At 36.0% G+C, this 19,116-nt stretch overlaps 1 protein-coding gene across 5 annotated transcripts in view; it reads left to right on the forward strand.

Moving 5' to 3' along the window:
* Window positions 1–16,231, forward strand: part of RBM27 (RNA binding motif protein 27) — a 71,175-nt gene extending 54,944 nt beyond the window's left edge. For 4 of the 5 annotated variants that reach the window (XM_024752374.1, XM_024752376.1, XM_024752375.1 and 1 more), the window contains 6 exons: window positions 1,286–1,360; window positions 1,501–1,665; window positions 3,557–3,661; window positions 3,766–3,957; window positions 13,809–13,919; window positions 15,106–16,231. In XM_024752374.1, coding sequence (XP_024608142.1) covers window positions 1,286–1,360; window positions 1,501–1,665; window positions 3,557–3,661; window positions 3,766–3,957; window positions 13,809–13,919; window positions 15,106–15,189 — 732 coding nt within the window. In that variant the 3' untranslated portion in view covers window positions 15,190–16,231. Of the gene's footprint in view, window positions 1–1,285; window positions 1,361–1,500; window positions 1,666–1,914; window positions 2,336–3,556; window positions 3,662–3,765; window positions 3,958–13,808; window positions 13,920–15,105 lie in introns of those variants that run through there. The other variant, XM_024752378.1, reaches the window with a different exon arrangement.
* Window positions 16,232–19,116: the final 2,885 nt, after the last annotated feature.

Here is a 19,116-nt window from a genome sequence, read left to right on the forward strand (position 1 = left end):
CATTTATTTATTATTTATTTATTTATTTTTGGCTACATTGGGTCTTCGTTGCTGTGTGTGGGCTTTCTCTAGTTGCGGCGAGCAGGGGCTACTCTTCGTTGCAGTGTGTGGGCTTCTCATCACGGTGGCTTCTCTTATTGTGGAGCATGGGCTCTAGGCACACAGGCTTCAGTAGTTGTGGCACGCAGGCATCAGTAGTTGTGGCTCGCAGACTCTAGAATGCAGGCTCAGTAGTTGTGGCTCACAGGCTCTAGAGCGCAGGCTCAGTAGTTGTGGCGCACGAACTTAGTTGCTTCACAGCATGTGGGATCTTCCGGGACCAGGGCTTGAACCCGTGTCCACTACATCGGCAGGCAGATTTTCAACCACTGTGCCACTAGGGAAGTCCGGGATCTGTTGGATTCTTAAGTGATTATATTAACACCTCTGAACAGTTCATGTTGTTATGAAACTACATTTTAACATTTATTTAGCTGCTGCTTGATGCATTGTACACTTGAAAAAAAGATGAGCAAACAGAAAAAACGTTTTGCAGTTGCCTTTCAGTGGCTACATCAAGCACAAAGAAAGAACTTTTTTCTATGTAAAAGTAAAAGACACTGAGCTGTTGTATCTCCCCCCAACCCCCACAAGGGAGAGAAACAAACACTTTTATTTCATTATTTTCTCTTTTAATTCCTTTCTGGCTTCGTAAGTTAGGTAATGTTTCACGTGAAGTGTAACAATTATGTAGTTATTATTCATGTGACTCAGTTCTGAGTTTCATTATCATCTTAGATCTAAACTCACAAAGAGTTTTTCAAATAAAATAGTTATTTATATATATTATCTCAGTATAATTGGAGATTTAATTAACAGAGGGGTTGGAGGCAACATTTTCCAGGCAAAAATCCATAGATTTTGCTATCATTTCTAATCTATAGCTGCATGTCACTTTTAGACTTTATTTTTAGACTTCAAACTTCAAAAGTAAGGATTTCTCTTATTAGGTGGGGAAGTGAAAACTTGTTTTTCTTTACATATATATTCAGGTCATTTAAGTGAATAAACCTCATAGATACAGCTAATTACTGTTCAGTATTTTAAATATTAAAGTACAGTTACAAACGTAAACTCTTTTATATTGGAAGTGTTGGGGAAAATAGGTTTAAAGGTTTCATCTCTGGCTTCAGCTATTTTTTGATAAGGGATGACTCAGAAGAATGAGTTGAGACTGTAGTAGCCATATATATCATGGGCAGACTTAGTTATTCATTACTGATTTTTTCTTTACCTGTTCATACAGGAAGCAATGAAGCTACAACAAGATATGAGGAAAAAGAGGCAAGAAATGTTAGAAAAACAAATAGAATGCCAAAAGGTAGGATAAATGTTCATTATTTGCATTCTGGAATTGATATATGGAATGGATTTTACAAAGATATCCCCAGTAAAGTTTTAAAGGTTACTTAAACTAAAATTTACTAAGCATAGTTTTACTTTTTGCTGTTTATTTTATAGATGTTAATATCCAAGCTAGAAAAAAACAAAAACATGAAACCAGAAGAGAGAGCAAATATAATGAAGACTTTAAAAGAGCTTGGAGAAAAGATCTCACAATTGAAAGATGAGTTAAAAACATCTTCTGCAGTCTCCACACCATCTAAAGTAAAGACAAAAACAGAGGTACCTATTTGCATTTTTCATTCAGCATGGGGTTATTGAACATCTGTGGTGTGCTTGGCACTTTAAAAGTGCAGTGGAGGCTTCCCTGGTGGCGCAGTGGTTGAGAGTCCGCCTGCCGATGCAGGGGACACGGGTTCGTGCCCCAGTCTGGGAAGATCCCACATGCCGCGGAGCAGCTAGACCTTAGGTAGCTAATAGTCTAGTGTGAGACAATTATAAGTATCTTTTTTTTTTTTAATGTTTCTGTAGATGCTGTACACTCCCTCTGAAAGAAGTGATAATACCCGGTTTGAACAAAGATGTTTTTTAACTGAATTTTTTTGTTCTCCATGCTGATGATGTAACTGCTTAGAGTGATGGCAAGGAAAGAGACATTTCCTATTTCAGCAGCTTTTTTCTAATTTTTTAATAATGTTGTAATGCAGCCATCCCTTTTAATATTCAAAAGATATCATTGACTTTAGTATGGGTAAAAATGTGGCTTTCTATTGAAAAGAATAATCAAAAGTTCTAGATCCATTTAAGTCTAATTTTGTTCATTTCTATTTGTTTCCTTACCGTAGAAGAATACTTGCTTTTACACCATGGTTCCATCATTATTCTACAGCTCTGTAGTGGGATTTTAGATAAATTTGCAGCCCTTTGAGAACTGGGAATAAATCTGTCAGATATATATATATAGAATGCAAATTTTTATGTACAATATCATATTACATTTGAAATTGTGGTTCTCTGTTATTAAAGGAATGTAAAGTGTTTCATTAAGATTGCTTTTACACAACATTGTAAATCAACTATACTCCAATAAAAATTTTTTGAAAAAGATTAATTTATGATCTAAAAAAAGAAAAAATGATTGCTTTTTAAAAATATAATAAAATGTTATTTTAATTGAAATTTCCCCCAATTATAAAAAGAGCATTTAATTATGGAAAGAAATTTAAGAGAATATGGGGGAAAGAAAATCTCTCATAGTCACACCAGCTAAAGGCTGATAATTTGTTTCTTACCAAAAAAAACACAAAAGAGTGGCAATAGTTATAGGGTTCAGATCTGAAAGCAATTATATAACTGTTATGTTTGTACTATTAGTGAACTTTTATTGTGTAATTTATTTTGCCCTATTATGTTTCACTTATGATGGTTTATTATGTTCTCAGCTCCCTCATCTCAGATGACTGTTTCCAAGGTCTGATTTTTAGGCCATCTTTTTTTTTTTTTTCCCCTCAGTGATAGTTTATTTATTTCACATAAAAATCCCCCAAAGCTCGTGGAAATGATGCCTTCATATCACGACAGTAATCAGAATGAATTGTTTTTGTTTTTAAAAACCACAAAACTCGCTGTCGGAAGGATGGGTGTGTGAACTACGACTTGGGGAGGGACTTATGATGCATCCCATGTGTCCCAAGAGGAAAACTCAATGTTTCTTTACAAGGAGGGCTCGACATCTGTTGCATTTCAGCCAAAAGCTGCCCCGCAGATACAAATCTTTCGCAAAGCCGATTTCAGAGGGTGCGGGTAGCAGCCCTAGGTGCTACCGAGGACACAGTGGCCCCGTATGGACGGAGCTGTGCCTCAGAACTTCACACACCTGTGTACAAGTGGCCGACCTGGAGACAGCCACCCCGGGGTGGCTCTTAATTAAGCATTTGTAATACTGCTTGCTTATTAAGCAGTAATACTCTTTATTGTTACTACTGATAACATTATACTCTCTACATGTTTTCAGTATTATATCTGTACAGTTACTTTCCTTAAAACACCCATGTTTATTGCATGCGCTCACGTTTACCCAGAAGAGATGTGTGTCATTCTGTAAGTGTAATATTGTGAACAAGATTTTGTAGGTTGTCTAAAAAATACATTTTTACTCTTAATTTTTCCAAAGGCCCAAAAAGAACTATTAGATACCGAACTGGACCTTCACAAGAGGCTATCCTCTGGAGAAGACACAACAGAGTTACGGAAAAAACTCAGTCAGTTACAGGTTGAGGTGAGATTTAAGAGGAGTTACCCAGTACATTTAACATCTCAAAAAATAGTTTTCCTAGATTTAGTCTGATAATGTGTTGTATTCTGCTTTTTGTTGTTATTCAGGCTGCACGATTAGGTATTTTACCTGTGGGTCGAGGAAAGACCATGTCCTCTCAGGGTCGAGGAAGAGGCCGAGGCCGTGGAGGAAGAGGAAGGGGTTCACTAAATCATATGGTGGTGGACCACCGCCCTAAAGCACTAACAGTTGGGGGATTCATTGAGGAGGAGAAAGATGACTTACTTCAGCATTTTTCAGTAAGTTTTTAAAGTAGTAAATGCCAACTCTAAAAGCATTGTACTTAGCATTTCCTTTATGCCTTCTGTATAAATGTCAAATGTTTTATAGATTAGAAAATTAAGTTGTAAAATCATGGGTATTAGCAAATTCCTATTAATATATTTGAAGGTCAAGAAGCAGCTCATGCTATATTCCATAACACTTCACATAAATGCATTTGTAGCAACAAGTTACATTTGATTTTTGCTTTAGGGTTTATTACATGGTTTACCAGATGTTTATAGTCAGTAAGTCTGGGATGGAGACGAAATCCAAAGGAAGAATTCGTTAGGAGAAGAGTCATGTTTAGTTATATTCTGTGTGCAGTGATGACCACTTGCTTTTAGACAAATATGCAAATAGATATTTGCCACAGGTGAATGTTTTTATTATTTTGCACATAAACAGTATATTCTCTTTCTAACCATTCATTAATTCATTCAGTAAATACTTTTTGAGTGTTATTTGTGCTAGAGCATTTTCATACATGATCTCATGTAACCTTAAATAACTGTATAAAGTGCAGGTAGAAACCCATGTGTACAGATCGGAAAACTAAAGCTTAAAAAAGTCACCCAAGATCATACAGTTAATAAGTGGCAGGACCAAGGTAAAAATACACAATTGACTGTTAACATCCAGGATGCCTATTCCTCAAACAACTTTTTTGAGAGAAAACATTTTCAGCCCTATTGAGTGTTAAAGATGGTGAGAGAAATCTTAAAGAGCAAGATTTCACTCCATAGTTTCTTATTAATTTGATGCTCATTAATCTTGTTTCACCCTGGCTATTAGAGAATGGTGGGTTGTTATAAGATGTCCAGATTTGAGAGCCACCTGGGCTACAGTCTGTTTACTCTTGAGCCAGTTTTTTCACTAGCCTGTTATTTTCTTTTTTTGTAAAGTGTGAGATTGTCTTTAAGTGACTTCTTTGAGGAGTAAAGAAGATAATATACGGAGAAGCACTGTACATGGGCAGGGTGTTCTTCTGGAGGCTGGGTGAATGTCGATTTTTGTCTCTCAGAGTTGAGTATATAATATTCGAATTTCCTTGCCAAAACTTGGGCATGGGCATTTAGACCCACTGCCAGCTCTGGTGAGGTGCATTAGATAATAATGTATAATAATATAAAGCAGAATTTTTATAAATTTGGCTCTGTAGAAAGTTTTAGTTACAAAAAGTAGGTAATTTTGTTAGGTAGGAAGCTGCATGCTCTACCCTGAGGGTTATATATAAATCTTTAAGTTTTAATCCAGAAGTCATGCTCAAATGGCTCTCTTTCCTTCTCATAAGTAGAGTCATTCTAGAGTATCTAATAATAACCAACTTTTTTTTTTTTTTTTTTTGCGGTATGCGGGCTTCTCACTGTTGTGGCCTCTCCCATTGCGGAGCACAGGCTCCAGACACGCAGGCCCAGCGGCCATGGCTCACGGGCCCAGCCGCTCCGTGGCATGTGGGATCCTCCCGGACTGGGTTACGAACCCATGTCCCCTGCATCAGCAGGCAGACTCTCAACCGCTGTGCCACCAGGGAAGCCCCAATAACCAACTTTTATATACGTATATTTGTTAAGTCTGAAATACGGCACTTGGTTTGCGGAAAGAGACATGTCCAGGCATTTGGGGAAGGAGCAAACAAAGCCAAGGCTGGTAAGGCGACTTCAAGAATGAGACACTACCATTGGTTTCGATGGTGTTTTGTAGTTTGTTTTTTGTTTTGATAGGGTGCTATCAGACAGTCTTGAGTGCTAGAAACACACTTACACTTGTAACAGATACTTGCAGTATAGTATGCTTTCTTTAAAAAAAATACAGAAATACATATGCCTAAGACATTATTGAAAGTAGGTTTAGCAAACCTATAGGGTAACTCTTCTTCAAGGTCTTTTATAATCCCACAAAGGCTAAAGTAAAATGTATATTTTCAGTATTCTTTTACTGTCCTTAATGATTGTGAAAGGATCATGGATCAACCATATCTGTATGAAAAGGTGATGGATGGGGGTTAGTGAAGCTGTTCTGAAGTGTGAGGACCTAATTCTAGAGTCCTTCAGTTTATTCTTGTATTCATTAATCCAGCAGTCACCAACCTTTTTAGCACCAGGGGCTGGTTTCATGGAAGACAATTTTTCCGCGGACCGGAGGGGGAGGGGACGGTTTCAGGATGATTCAAGCCCATTAGATTTATTGTGCACTTAATTTCTATTATTACTACATTGTAATATATAATGAAATAATTATGCAATTCACCATAATGCAGAATCAGTGGGAGCCCTGAGCTTGTTTTCACATGCCACTCACCAATAGGGTTTTGATGTGAGTCTGCAAGCAGTTGAATTATTAGGGTCTCTGTGCAGTCGAACCTCTCTGCTAATGATAATCTGTATTTGCATCCACTCCCCAGTGCTAGCATCACCACCTCAGCTCCACTGCAGATCATCAGGCATTAGATTCTCACAAGGAGCGTGCAACCTAGATCCCTCACATACGCAGTTCACAGTAGGGTTCATGCTCTTATGAGAATCTAATGCCGCTGCTGATCTGACAGGAGGCAGAGCTCAGGTGGCAATGCAAGCAACGGGGAGTAGCTGTAAATACAGATGAAGCCTCACTTGATCACCTGCCACTCACCTCCTGCTGTGTGGCCCGGGGTTTGAGGACCCCTGCATTGATCCGCTTTTAAGAATTTATTATACGGAAATTATGCAAATGATTCTGCAAACTGTAAGTGTGCTCAGTGTAGCACTTTCTATAATAGTGAAAATGAGAACTATCTAAACGCTCAACAGTACTTTGCTGCTATTAAAAACATGTTTTTAAAGAATAATGACATAAGAAAATTCTCAGGATTGTCTTTTAGGTTAAGGAAAGGTGGGATAGGAGAGTATACATAAGCTTGGAGTAGAACTGCTTTAAATTGTTAGTTCTGGGTGGGAGAATTCAAGTTAGTTTTAATTTTTTTCCCTTCTAGGCTCTTCTCTGTTTTCTGTGCTTTCCAAAGGAACATATCTTATTTTTAAAATCAGACTTTTTAACTTCACATTCATTTTTAAGATGAAACACCAGCATTTTTATACTGTATATGTTAAAACCAAATTTGAGGATATGTGTTAATCTTGGGCTTTATGTCCCAGATACGTACATGAAAAATATGAGTAAATTTAAAAATTGTTGACCTTTGAGCAGCATGGGTTTGAGCTGTGCTGGTCCACTTGTACACAGATTTTTTTCAATAATAAGGCTGACAGTAAGTTATTACCAAGATTTTTGACCGTATGGAGTTAGCACCCCAATCCCTGTGTTGTTCAGGGGTCAACTATATACACAAATTTAAAATCCAGAGAATGTTTATATATAATGGAAGTTATCTGTAACAACATAAAACATGTATAATAATATATAAATATTTTAATAGTATATATCACTAGTCAGACTTTTTCTAGTAAAGAACCAGATAGTAAACACATTAGGCTTTTGCAGACTTCATACAGTCTCTGTCACATTTTCTCCTTTTCCTCCTCTCTCTCCAAACCTGTCCTTCCCTCTTCCTCTTCCTTCTTCTTTTTCCTTTTCTTCTTTTAATAATTTTTTATAAATGTAAAAATAATTTATAGCTCACGGGCCACCAAAAACAAGGTGCTGGGCCATGTTTGGTCTGAAGGTTGTAGTTTGCAGACCCCTGGTATATATTATTTTATTACTTTATATATTAAATATTTGAGTTCAAAAATGGGAAATATGAGACTTCCCTGGTGGCACAGTGGTTGGGACTCCACACTCCCAATGCAGGGGGCCCAGGTTCGATCCCTGGTCAGGGAACTAGATCCCACATGCATGTCGCAACAAAGAGCTCGCATGCCACAACTAAGGAACCTACCTGCTGCAAGTAAGGAGCTGGCGAGCCTCAACTAAGGAGCGTGTCTGCTGCAACTAAGACCTGGTGCAAACAAATAAATAAATTTTTTTTTTTTTTTTTTTAAAGGGAGGGCTTCCCTGGTGGTGCAGTGGTTGAGAGTCCGCCTGCCAATGCAGGGGACACGGGTTCGTGTCCCAGTCCGGGAAGATCCCACATGCCGCAGAGCGGCTGGGCCCGTGAGCCATGGCCGCTGAGCCTGTGCGTCCGGAGCCTGTGGTCCGCAACGGGAGAGGCCACAACAGCGAGAGACCCACGTACCACAAAAAAAAAAAAAGTAATAATAATAAATTAAAAAATGGGAAATAATATCATGTAATATATAAATAGAATTTTGTATATTTTAAAGATAAAATCAGTGAGTCCCAAAAGAACTTTTTTTAAAAAAGAATCCTTATTTATATATCTTTCATTTGACAGAGTTAGGAGGGTATCAAAGACCATGAAGAATTTCCTTTAAGTATTTTAATATTAAAGTTTAGGTAAAAGCTGAAAATTTTAAGTCATAGAGGCTTGCTTAAGGGCACAGATAGGATGAGAGCTTAGGGTGCTTTCCTTCACTCCTGGGTAAAGAGAGGTTCAGCTTAATTCAACAGGGAAAGTTATTTATACTGAACGTTTGGAATACTTGAACTGTACTTTGGCATTTTTTCAATAGTATGCATCATTTAACTACAAAGATTTTGAGCTATGGTAGTGTGGTTTAGAGTTGTACTCAGTAATAATAGAGTGGAAGTAGATTTTTTTATTTTCTTCTTCCTGATTATGAAAATAGTAAATGCTTCTCAGGATGCATTTAGTAGCTGCAAGTAACAGATGAATAACTTGGAAAATATGGACATTTATTTTCTTTTTTTTCAAGAAGTTTAGAGGTAGGGAGGTTTTAGGATTGATTATTCAAGAAACTCAGCTACGCAGGTTCTTTTCATATTTCTCCTCTACTATCCTAGTGTGTTGGCTTTCTTCCTTAGGTCTTTTTCTTCATGGTGTCAGTCAGGATGGCTAGTTAGGGTGTTTCCTGTTTTTTCACTGTTAATGGACAATGTTATATACATCTTACTGGATTTGGCGTTTTTGAGGGAAATAATGTTATGTGGACAGTCCTGTGCATTGCAGGACCTTTAGCACCCCTGGCGCTCACCTACTAAATACTAGTAAGTGCTCTTCAGTCAGCGTGACCACCAAAATGCCCTCTAGAGTAACATTATCGTCTCCCACTGAGAACCATTGCCCTAGGTTAGTTCATAGGAGCAAGATGACTGGATCAAAGGCATGCGTATTTGTATTTAAAATTTTGGTACAGCTTGCCAGATAACCCTCCAGGAATGTTGTGCTAATTTAAACTTGTAGTGACATTGGGTGAGAGCACCTGTTTGCCCATATCCTCAACAGCACTTAAGTTTTGTTTTTTCATCTTTGCCAGTCAGGGGATTGATGAATCATGACTGGCACAGATTTGGCATCAGTTTCTGATCTGGGAAAATGTCTGTGTAGGTGAATTTCTCTCTGCGTAACTTCTACCTCTAAGGTTCTACATGCTTCTAAGTTACTGCATATAATTTTTTATTGATGATATGTAATTGATTTGCTCATATTCACACATATTCATATATGTTAATATTTGATTTATTTTGAGGGGCAACACACATATACATAGTCAAAAAGAAAAGTACGTACAATGAAAAGTGAGATTTCCTGGACTTCTCTGGCGGTCCAGTGATTAAGACTCCATGCTTCCAATGCAGGGGGCACAGGTTTGATCCCTGGTCGGTAAGCTAAGATCCCTCATGCCGCGTGGTGTGGCCAAAAGAGAAAGAAAAGGAAAGAAAAATAACATTTCCTTCTACCTCCAGTCATATAGTTCCACTCCCCGTAGGCAGTCATTGTTAATTGTGCATATGATGTTGCTTTGTTTTTAATGGATGCATGGTGATTTATTGTATAGATGTACTGTACTAGATTTAATTAGTCCTGTATTGATGGACATCTAACTTTTCTCCACTATTTCATTATTTCAAGCTGTGGTATAGATATGCGTGTGAGAGAATATATATGTGTATATAGAAAAATTAGATATTTTGATAGGTATATGAGGCAAGTCCTAAATTTTTTAAAGTATTTTTAATTAAAAAAATTAATACATGCAAAGGGTCAAAATTCGGTTAATAAAAAGTAAAAAATCTCACCTCTTAATCTTGGCCTACTCTTACAAGGTAGTTATTATCCTTGGATATATTTATAGAAAAAAATTACGAATATAAGAATACATATATTAAGTCTCTCATCAAAAAAATTTTACCGGGGCTTCCCTGGTGGCGCAGTGGTTGAGAATCTGCCTGCCAATGCAGGGGACACAGGTTCGAGCCCTGGTCTGGGAAGATCCCACATGCCGCAGAGCACCTGGGCCCGTGAGCCAAAACTACTGAGGCTGCGCGTCTGGAGCCTGTGCCCCGCAACAAGAGAGGCCACGACAGTGAAAGGCCCATGCACTGCGATGAAGAGTGGCCCCCGCTTGCCGCAACTAGAGAAAGCCCTCGCACAGAAACGAAGACCCAACACAGCCGAAGATAAATTAATTAATTAATTTTAAAAAATTACCAAAATGGGATCATTTATAAATACAGAGGTGCATTCTAAACATTGCTTTTTTAACATAAATACCTTGGCTAATTGGTATTTTCTTGAAATTATGAAGGTAATACTCAACTTAAAATGTTTATTGAAACTATACCAATAAGAAATGTATAGTTAAGTGATTTATCAGAAGGTACCATATTACCTGCCCCTCTGGTCAAGAAATAGAACATTCCCAGCACCCCAAAAGTCTCCTTCTGCCCCCTTCCAGTCACTATCTTCTCTCCTCCTCAGAAAAAGTCTAGCCTCACTTTATTATAATCACCTCCTTGCTTTCTTTATACAGTTGATTCTCATTATTCGTGGATACTGCATTGCACATTCACCTACCCACTAAAATTTATTACAGCCTCAAAATCAATACCTGAAGTGCTTGTGTGGTCATTTTCAGACATGTGCAGAACTGTGAAAAATTTGAGTTGACCAGTGCACAAGTTCCCAGCGGAGGTCAAATGAGGTGATGTTCTGCCTTCTCGTCTCAGCTCTCATCCTGTAAACAAGTCTTTTTTGCAGTCTATTTAGTGCCATATTTCTCTCATTTTTTTGTGCTTTCCATTGGTGATTTCACTGTTTAAAATGGCTTCCAAGTATAGTTCTGAAGTGCTGTGTAAGTGTTCAGTAAGGTAGTGATGTGCCTTATGGTGAAGATGTGTGTTAGAGATAAGCCTTGTTCAGGCATGAGTTGTCATGGTTTGGGCCATGAGTTCAATGTTAATGAATCAACAGTATATATTAAGTAATGTCCTTAAACATAAAACAAGGTTACATATTGATCATTGGCAAAAATGTTTTGACCAGAGGCTCATAGGAACCTAACCCTCTATTTCCCCTAGGAACAATGGTTCAGTGTTTGCTAATTCAGTGCTTGGGTGAACTTTATGTGACTACTGCAAATAACGAGAATCAACTGTATTTTTATCACCTTAATGTGTATTCCTAAATGTTATAGTATTATTTTGCGTATTTAAGAAAATTTATATATATGGAACCACATAGTATATATTCTGTTGTGTCTACTTTTTTTCTTAACATTATGTTTGTGAGATTCATTCGTGTTATTACATGTAACAGTAGTTTGCTATTTTTATTGCTGTATAGTTTTCAGTTGTATATATATATACCACAATTTATTTTTCCATTCTCCTATTGATAGGTATTTGGGTTATTTCCATTTCATTTTTATGAACAGTGTTGCTGTGAACATTGTTTTAAATGTCTTTTCATATATACGTGTACATTTCTGTTGGATATACATGGACTTGTTGAGTGAACTGCATCAGTTTTATTAGTTTAGATTCCCACCAGTGGTGTGTGAGAGTTCCTGACTTGGTATTATTAGAATACATCTCTATTCTATTTATTAATCTTATTTGTTACAAGTTAGGTAGTGGGAGTTTTATATTCTTAGTTCCTGACTGCATACAAATTAAATTTCTCCTTCTTCCTTCAGTAATATATATGCAGTACATCTAACGCCTTAAAATTTCTTTTGGACGATAGAACTGCTACCCTCTTTGGAAAGCAACCCAGTTAATATAGGTTAAAATTTTTTATATTGCTTTTTCTTGCTAATAAAAGTAATATAACTTTACTTAAAAATTCAAATAACAAAGTTTAAGGACCTAATGTGTAACATGGTGACCGTAGTTGACAACACTGTATTATATAATTGAAATTTGCTAGGAGAGTAGAACTTAAATGTTCTAATAACCCCCCTCCCCCGCCCCCCTCCCAAAAGGAGGTATGCATGTGTTAATTAACTCGATGGGGTATCCTTTCACAGTGTATCAAATCATCACATTGCACACTTTAAATATCTTACAGTTTTATTTGTCAGTTACACTTCAGTAAAGCTGGAAAGAATTTAAATAATATAGAAACGAACAAAATACTGAAGAAATCTCTATAATTGGGCTGTACGTTAAAGGATAGAGTAAGGGCAAGGGATGTCTGTTACACAAATTACCTGTTTTTTTCTTTCCCCAAGGTTTATTGAGATATAATTGACATAAAACATTGTATTATTTTAAGATGTGCAACATAATGATTCAGTATACATATGCATTGTGATTACTAAAATAAGTTTAGTTAAAATCCATCACCACACATAGTTAAAATTTTTTTTTCCTTGTGATGAGAACTTTTAATGTCCACTCACTTAGTAACTACCTGATTTTGAAAAGATGGTAAATGTATATTTGGGTTAGGGCCATTTTGATACGTCATTTTAGTTTGTCCCATGAGTCAAAATGTTTGGTGTCAGGTTATAAACATTTACACCTACAAGGGATAGATAATAGGAGCTTTTCCTTAAATCACAGGCTGTGGTATCAGCAGAGACAGTAATTGACTGGTATGCATCTGGCCTAATGTACATTCTTGCCATGCAATGATCTGAGTGTTCTATGGAAATATTTTGCAAATGCTTCATGAAGTTTATCAATATTTTTCCTAGAAAAGCTAGGGTGAAACCCCAAATTTAAAAGAGCCCCTTCTATTACATATTTTAGGACTGAACCAAGAATTGGGGATATTCTACAACCCAGATCTGTTGATAGGAAAGCTGTAGGAATGATTAAGCTTTCACTTTCATGAAACTTTGGGTCTCTGTTCCTTTGTCTCTATTGCTTTGTCCTTAAAATTAAACTTTTGGTTTCTCTTACTGAAATTTGCTGGGGAGGAAAAAAATGTTTAGACAGTAATAACAAGAAATACATTTGAAACTGCGTAGTTTTACCCTGAGATAGGATAATAGGTGTTTAACATTTGTGGGATGCGTAGATGAGCTGCAGAGTATTTGTCATTGTTATATAGCATTTCAGGAAAAGAAGTGGGAATAGTTTTAACAGATATAGATGGGGATATAAGAGATGTCATGAGATGAATAGATAATTTTTAAATTACTTATATTTGTAAGGTTTTACTCTAAATATGTAGATTATCAAAGCCAAAGGCCAATAATCATATTAAGACAGTATTTGTTGTCCTCATCATGACTTTTCTATGTAGAATGACTATATAATTTATCATCCAAACCAAGACAGATCTTAAAATTTATGTGACATCAACATTAATCATGGGCTATCCTGGGAAAACCAGACATGTGGTCTTCTAATTAAAAAGAACTTCACTTTTTCTAGCTCTCATTGGAGATTATTTGTAGATCCATTTTAACAGATTTTTTTTTCCCTCAAGTCATTAAACTTTTAATAGCACACAATTTGAAGAAATCATTAGTAAGTGTGAGTACAAACTTTTGTGTTCTTCTAAAATCTATTTTAGCCTGCAAACCAAGGGTCAAAATTCAAAGACCGTCGGCTACAAATATCATGGCACAAGGCCAAGGTGCCTTCTGTATCCACTGAGACTGAGGAAGAGGAAGTCAAGGAGGAGGTAAATTTAACGATTGAAAATAAGAGTTGAACTAGATTGTTTTCCAGTTATATGCTTTCCTTAACATTAAGTAATATAAATTTAAAAATAAATATTGAGTTTTTCCATGCATGTAATTAATTAAGACTAGTCTAGAAGTTTATTAAAGGATCAGATTAGGTGCAGAAATAAAAAAGCTCTTTTGGGGGTTATTTTCTGGTGTAGGAGAGACTGTACTTTTTTAAAATTTGCATTTATTTTGGCTTTATTGGGGCTCTGGACGTTTTTATTTTGGTAAATGAAGACATGGATTAAGTGAACAAATTAAATTTTATCTGATTGTTCTAGTTTTAACTTATTCAAGTTCCATAAGTAATAGATTTGAGTTTATTTTCTTTCTACATATAGTTGGTTAAAATGAGAGAGTGTAAAGAAGATGGACATAAGAGGGAAGAATAGCAAAACCAAGGACTTAAATAATACAAGTACTAACCAGCTTCTTAAAACATGAGAATTAATATTTCTTTTTTACTACAGTATTTCTAATTAGTTTATTAAAATGGACACTTAGGCAGCATTGCAAGTTATTCCTCATTCATCCTAATTTTGGTTTTAAAAGATAGCATTTATGCCTGATCAAGAGTCTTCCTGACCAAGTGGGTAATTTTACATAACAAAAGAAGAAACATTTCCCTTCTTTAAAAAAGAAAGAAAAGAAAAATCTTGGTATTTTGGGAATGTTTGTAGATACTTTTACTTTGTGTAAGATTTTAGATTTTTATGTAAGATTTGGAATGTCAGTGTCATAGGCAAAGTATTATATTCGTCCTTCACAATCGGGTATTAGAGGAAAAGTTTAGACGTTCAAATGGTTATTTACTTTCCTCACTTTCAAGATAATAGAATAAAATTAATTTTATCAAAAACATGTTTCATAGATATCCCCCTCCCTCCACTAAATGTTCATATGTTATTTGTTTTTCTGATGATATTAGAATGGAAATCTATTAAACTAGCAAAATTAGCAGGGGAGAAGAATATATATATATATATATAAATGTTTTGGGGTTTTTTTGCCCCCAAAGATACTTTTCATCACTTGTAAATCCAGCCTGGGCTTTGTATACTAGTCTGTTTGTCCTTTGGCCTAAAAAGCACTTTACTTAACTTGTGCCACTGAGCAGATTTTACCCTCTCTTTTCTTCAGGAAACAGAAACGTCAGATTTGTTTTTGCATGATGACGACGATGAGGATGAAGATGAATATGAATCTCGTTCATGGCGAAGATGAAATCTGATGCGAGCTGTATAATTTTTAGGAATATTGTTTAGAAGAACAACTTTTTAAAATTATTTAAAGAAGTCAATGAGCCAAAAAAAATTTTTTTATTTTTATTTTCAACACAGTAGGTTTAAGGACAGCAAGTTTGCTATTTAAATACATCTCATAACTGTTCATGATATTAAAGCACCAAAGGCCTAGTGACTTTTACACAGTTGTGAAGATCCACAGGAATGACTTGGATAATCTCTAGAGCCTTATTTTTCCACACCACCTGTTTTTGTTGCTATTGGTGTTGGATTATGATGTAAATGACAGGGTGTTCAGAAATTTTATTTTGGATTATAATCTGCTGATAAAGTTTCATTAAATGTAAAAATCGCCTGGAATCTTTTATCTCTTAGCTATTATGGATGGGTCATCAGATAGTAGGAGATATTTGTAATTAAAATACCCTTTTGCTTTCAAGAGTTGTCTTGGAAGAAAAGTAAATTTAATTATTTTATTGAGGAGGAGCCCAATTTGTATTCAATCTGAATTCCGGGGGGATTTAATGTGCAGCAGTAAGTAATATTTTAGTGTAAATCGTAACTGTTCTTCAATGCTATAAGGCAATGGTAGCTAGCTCTGTGGGATTTCCATTCTGTCATCATATTAACTCTCCTGGACTTCTGCCACTGATTTTTAGTTTGCTTTGAAATTACTGAGCACTGGTTCAGTTGGTCCTTTTTTTTAACATTCTCAGAATATAAAAGGCTTTCACCTGTTGCCCCTTTCTCGTCCCCATTTTCTTTCTCCTGCCTTTTTATTAATAGCCTGACTTACCCATTATTGAGATAAGTGATTCTTTTGGGCCACCAAAAGTCAGTCCCCAATAAAAAGTTTAAACCAGCACCTTGATAAACAAGTGATATTTTGATGAGAATAATGGAAGGATTTGTGGGGAGAGAGAGTCACCAGCTTTTTTTTTTTTTTAAAGCTTCACTTTAGTTAATAGTTATGCAGAAGGGTTTGAAAGTGTGTGAGATTCTTTCCCTAAATTTAAACCATGATGGTGAGGTGACTGGGGATAGGTTGGGGGTGGGATGGGGTAGGGGGATGGGTATGCTAGTAATAAATGGGAGTCATAACTTGACTTTGATCAGATGACCTTATATTTTCATAATTTTGTAGCTTGTTGCTATCCATGAACATATGCATCCTTCAGTAGACGGTTTCCTTCACTGTGTGCATTTTTACTGTACACTGTATAGAGTATCTGTTAAGTAAAATATATCTGTAAATTTATGTCCTTGTGTTCTGAATGTTAGATGGAAAGGCAGAGGAGCAACACTACACTGTATTGACCCCTGGGGAAATAAAATGATTAATGTACATAGGATGTTAACTTTTTCAAGGATATACACAGCTATGTTTTTATAGTACGTGTGGTGTGAAAATTTGAAACCTCCTGTTGGCTTCAGAAGGTTCTTGGTGATCACTATGTCGAGGATTTTGTTTCCTGAGGTGAAGACTGTTTCTCAAAATAGAAACTATTCACTAAGAAACTTAAAACCATCAGGACTCTAGATTTACTTGGCTACAAGAAGTTAAATCCCATGTTCTGACTATCTTTCCTCTTCTACATGTTTTCCTGGAATGATGTGTCAAACCAGGATCATTTTTTTTTTTTTTTTTTTTTTCCAGGATCATTTTTAAGTTTTCATGTAATTTTCCCTTCATAATAATAAGGACTTCCTCTTTCTAGGTTATAGTTATATTTCTGAAAACACAAAGCTAAAATAAGCTTATAAAAGAAGGAAAACATTACAGTGGGGTAGAGTAAGCAATCTTGCTTCTTCCTCCTCCGTCATCTCTAACGAAATTTTCCTGATGTCTGTGGCTCAGTTGGTATATATTTTGAAAGATTCATTGTGGTGAATATTTTGAGTCCTGACAGTTTAAACGTGATAGAGGGAACAAAGGATTTATATATTTTTTGTACAAAGTTTTTTCTTAAACTGTATAATTTTGTAAATAATTTGTTTGGTTTTTTTGTGTACTAAAACTACCAGCGTATAGATTTCAATAAGAATTGTTGTATTTTTGTATTTGGAAACTGAAAATTACAGTAAATTAATGGAGCTGTAAGGAAATTTTCAGTAGACTGACAATTCAGCAGAGTGAGATTCCTTTTCATATGATTTTTTAACCTAAAATTGACATCTTATTACACTCTCAGTACAGAGAGAGTTGAGGATTTGTTTGACCTTTTTAGTTCTTGGGGGAGAGGGGGGTGAAAGAGAAGGATGTTAAAGTGAAGAATAGCTAGACACTTTTTCGAGTAAGTTTTGAGGCCCTTTATATAAAACTTAGTTTTCGATACACCTAAAATACTTCATAAACGTCTTTTCTAAGACTTCTAAAACATGTTTGACTCTCAAAAATGTATTCAAAATATGCGTTAAATATAATATTAGAAAATTTAAGTTAAGGTTAGCATAAACTAGTTAAATGTGTATATTTTTTCCTTTAGGACTGAGATCCCCAAGCATTAGAATTTCTCTTAAAAGCGAGTAACTATGACTTGTTTTCTTGGCATCTTCACTTACAGAAATAACATATACCATCTGAGGCAAATTCTGTTCTTTTTAATGTGTATGACATCTTTCTAAGTAGCCGTTGAGCAATAACAACCACCAGCCTGGCTCGGTCATCTTGGTTTACTAGTGGATTGCTGCCCAGGCTTAAGAGGTAACCCCGGGGAATGCAGAATTTCCCTCAATTTCTTCATGCTGTAACATTGAGAAAACATTGTCAGTAGCTAAGGTGATAAATTGGAAAACGTCTTGTTAGGGTGAAAAAAAGAAGTCCATGCTGATGGATCATTATTTCAAAAAAAAAGAAAAAAAAATCATGTGAAAAGGAATAGCGGTTCCTCTTGATGTATAGTATGCCTGTATTATAGTTTTTACAAAATTGTGAACTTGTGTAATAGTATAATAGGAGATATTGTTGAATTTCTAACTGTTTATACATTTAAATTCATATATGTAATGTTTGTTTTATCGATTACAATCTGAATTTCTAAGAAGCATGTTGACTTTTGCAATAAAGATGCAATATGGAATGGTTCACAATTGAAAAAAAAAAGATAAAAGTGTTGCAAATTTAAAAGAATTTGGAAAATTTATGAACCATTCCAAAAATTATAACAATCACCAAAAGAGCTGTAATTCTGGCTTGTTCTGGAAAGAAAGAAAACGTATGTGTATGCTTGCTTGAGTGTGAGAATGAATGAGTGATGGCTATGTGTGTGTGTGTTATGTTGGGTTCATGTACATGAGAGAATGCCACTCTATGAATTTGGGTACCGAAGTCACTGGCTATTAAATATTCAGTAGAATCACTCCTTTGACAGAGTGGTCTTGAAAATGAAAGAGAAGGGCATTAAAGTGTTAACTTACAAGTAACCTTTAACAGCCATATTTCTTTGTTCATGGATGGATCTTGGTATCCCAGATAAAAAGCACAATTTTATGAAAGCAATTATTTTAATATTATCTTGAGGATATTCAAGATGCCTGCAAACAATAGGAAGGACATTTTCCTTAAGCACAATAGAGAGAAGGGAAAGAACACCTTGAAGAGATGACCTAGGGCTTCCCTGGTGGCGCAGTGGTTGAGAGTCTGCATGCTGATGCAGGGGACATGGGTTCGTGCCCCGGTCTGGGAAGATACCACATGCCGCGGAGCGGCTAGGCCCCATGAGCCATGGCCACTGAGCCTGTGCGTCCGTAGCCTGTGCTCCACAACGGAAGAGCCCACCAACAGTGAGAGGCCCGCGTACCGCAAAAAAAAAAAAGATGACCTAAAGATATGACAGTTCTAATTGTGATGGATATTTGTGAGGAATAACAAGAGAAGGAAGTGATCTTTACCCAAAAGGACTATGTG

The sequence above is a fragment of the Neophocaena asiaeorientalis genome, unplaced genomic scaffold (genome assembly GCF_003031525.2).
Source record: "Neophocaena asiaeorientalis asiaeorientalis breed wild unplaced genomic scaffold, Neophocaena_asiaeorientalis_V1.1 scaffold204, whole genome shotgun sequence".
NCBI lineage: Eukaryota > Metazoa > Chordata > Mammalia > Artiodactyla > Phocoenidae > Neophocaena > Neophocaena asiaeorientalis.